At 34.0% G+C, this 3,347-nt stretch overlaps 2 protein-coding genes across 3 annotated transcripts in view; one reads left to right on the top strand and one right to left on the bottom strand.

Annotated features, from left to right (window-relative positions):
* LOC102675261 (glucose dehydrogenase [FAD, quinone]-like) overlaps nucleotides 1–963 on the top strand; it is a 3,185-nt gene extending 2,222 nt beyond the window's left edge. The window contains exon 4 of the mRNA XM_006610671.2: nucleotides 1–963. This exon is cut by the window's left edge and continues 4 nt beyond it. Coding sequence (XP_006610734.1) covers nucleotides 1–924 — 924 coding nt within the window. The 3' untranslated portion in view covers nucleotides 925–963.
* LOC102679685 (flotillin-2) overlaps nucleotides 1–3,347 on the bottom strand; it is a 105,176-nt gene that overhangs the window by 56,152 nt on the left and 45,677 nt on the right. The window lies entirely within an intron of this gene.

Raw genomic sequence — 3,347 nt, 5'->3', positions numbered from 1 at the left:
GGCATCGGGCCGAGGCGCCACCTGGAGGAGCTCGGTATCCCCGTGATCCACGACTCGCCTGGCGTTGGGCAGAATCTTCAGGATCACATAGCCGTGGGCGGGATCATATTCCCCATAGACTATCCGATCAGCATCATGCTCGACCGCGTCGTGAACCTGAATTCGGCCCTCCGATACGCGATCACCGAGGACGGCCCGTTGACGGCCAACGTCGGCCTCGAGACGGTCGGCTTCATCTCGACCAAGTACGCGAACCGAAGCGACGATTGGCCGGACATCGAGTTCATGCTCACCTCCTCCTCGGTCAACTCGGATGGCGGCACCCACGTGAAGAACGCGCACGGGTTGACGGACGAGTTCTACAACGAGGTGTTCGAGAGCATAAACAGGCGAGACGTGTTCAGCGTGTTCCCAATGCTGCTCAGGCCCAAGTCGCGCGGTTTCGTTAGACTGAGGACGAGCGACCCCCTCGATTACCCCCTCATGTATCACAATTACCTCACCGATCCGTACGACGTCGACGTGCTGAGGGAGGGGGTGAAGGCCGCCGTCGCGTTCGGTCAGACGAGCAGCATGAAGAGGTTCGGCGCGAGGTTTCACAGCCAGCCAGTGCCCAACTGCAAACGGATACCGTTGTACACGGACGAGTACTGGAACTGCGCGATACGCCAATACACAATGACCATTTACCATATGAGCTGCACGGCCAAGATGGGGCCGAGGACCGATCCCATGGCCGTCGTCGATCCCGAGCTCAGGGTGTACGGGGTGAAGGGGTTGAGGGTGATCGACGCATCCATCATGCCCACCATCACCAGCGGAAATATAAACGCGCCTGTGATAATGATAGGCGAGAAGGGGGCGGATATGGTCAAGGAGCAGTGGTCCTCGTGGCACGAAAGTCGAAACGCCACCGAGTCGTGATACTTTATGCTCTATGTGGATGGATTTTAATTATATAGAGAGATATGAAGTACTATTGTTGTTGGGCATTACGTTTCCTTGATTTGAATTTAATTTAAGTGTGTCTTTAAGGGTTTAATTTCAATCTTTGTGGAATGGAATCGTTTAAGGAAATTTATTTATTCTTTGTAAAATTGTAATATATATATATTTTTGATGAGGGTAGTAGGATCGATTTCGGATAGTGAGTTTATTTTTCTTTTATTATATGGAAAATTGAAACGAATGGAATTGTAATATCGAGAAGGGAAATGGTTAGAGGAGTATTGATTTTTAATCAGATTTTACAATCAACAATGTGAAGTCGTGTGAAATTTATGTAAATGTTACATAATAAAATAAGTTGGAGAGAAGAGAATGTTATTAAGAGGATCAGTAAGAAGTATATACATACATATTTGTTGCTGTGACTGTGTTTGCAAATTTTTTACAATTTATATATATATTATATATATATATATATATATTAAATTCAATATTAATCAGAGGATTTTGATTCAATAATGGCAAAAAGTTGTCGCAACTGGTAGAATTTCTTTTTTTTCGATTTTATAATCTTATGCTGGTTTCTCGTTCGACAAATGAAATAAAGAGCCAAATAAAATTAATTCGAAATAAACAGGCGGCCTGCCCTCATATTTCTCAAGAGAAAAATTCAACAGTTGCAACATTTTCAATGAATATTTACTTGGTGAAATCGGGTCAATGGATTTTTATCGTTTATTATCACGATATAAATTTTCCTAATTGGAGTGACTGTTAATATTAGAAGAAAAATTAAGAAAAGTATCAAAAAGTGCTCTCGTCGAATATTTGTAAATATAATTTTCAAGAAAAAGAAAGTTGTATGGTAAAATTAAAATACGATATTATTACTTTGAAATATATCACGTGTGCCAAGATTAAAATATTTCCAAAATACATATCAAATTGAAAAAAAAAAATTCTTTCTAACATCCAATCTTCGAATATAATCTTAAGAGATTTTAGAGCATTCAAAAATGAATTGTACCTTTACAATTGTAATCTCCCTTTTTTATATATATATTTTAAAAATGATGCTTGTACGTCATTATCCTCTATGTTATGAGAAAAAAAAAGAAAAATTATAATAAATTTAATCTGTTATCAAAAGTAAAGACAAAGGATAGTGCGTTTTGAAAGATCACGTATTATCGTGTATAAAAAATGGACCAAATTTGATGATCTACAGTGTGATGACAATGCAGATTAGAATTACGATTTTAACCCGTCAGAATTAAGGAATAGTTAATGAATTAAAAATTAAGAAAGAGCGAGTGTTAGTTACAAACGATACAAGTATAGGATAAATATTAATTTCAACGAACGAAAAGAGACAAATGCGCTACTTGTGACCAAATAATTAACATATATATATGTATTTTAAACTCTTGTTCGTAAATATTCCTTAATATTTATTTATTTATTATTGTATTTATGCTAGAAATTTAATTATACGCAACATATATATTTATAACAGTAATAATAATAATAATAATAATATTTAATTTTATTAAATAGATTAATTCTCTACTTTTTATTACTTCGATTTATTGCAATAAAAAAAAAAGATATTATTAGATATTTTGTAAAAAGAGATAAACTCGTTAAAAATTTTCCTTTTCTTTTCCATTTAATCCATGAAATGAAAAATTGTAAAACGATATTTGGTATGATTTCCAACGTTCAACGTTTTTTTTTTTTTTTTATTGTAGAAAATAAATTATTCATTTTAATTATCGAAGAAATTTTAAACGAGAGAATGGCAGAAAAATTGGAGAAATCAAAGATAAATATGTTACAAACCCTAGGGGAAACAATTTTCGATTATACACGTGTTATTTCTAGAGAGAATAATGTATATACGGCTTTCTCGAGATAAACAAATTGTTTTTATTGACTTTTCGTTGACTGTTGTTCGGTTATTTTCTATAAATAAATATATTTTGTGTGAAATTCTATGTAATTATGAAAGTTGATTAATTTATCGTGTAAAAATATTTGAATGAAATAAACGTCATAACGAAATAAATTTGTAGCTAATATTTCTTTTTCCTATAATAACAATAATAAATATATCGATATCTTTAATAAAACTGCGCATATACACACAATAAAATTTATTAATAAATATATTTTTCTTTATAAAAATATTTTTCGAATTTACGAAAAGATTCATTTGCGTATTTTAAAAAGCCCGCCAAAAAGCGAACGAACTTATGAACTGACCCAATAACATGGTGAATGGCTTTCGATTTAAACTAGTTTATAAAAAAATTATAGACTAAAAAGAGAGAAAAATCTCACGAAATCGATAATGATATATCTTTATCCGTTTATCATATAATTATTAAAAAAATAAA

This window comes from Apis dorsata, unplaced genomic scaffold (genome assembly GCF_000469605.1).
Source record: "Apis dorsata unplaced genomic scaffold, Apis dorsata 1.3 scaffold_74, whole genome shotgun sequence".
NCBI lineage: Eukaryota > Metazoa > Arthropoda > Insecta > Hymenoptera > Apidae > Apis > Apis dorsata.
The sequence above is the reverse complement of the archived record's forward strand: the minus strand, read 5'-3'. Positions and strand labels throughout refer to the sequence as shown.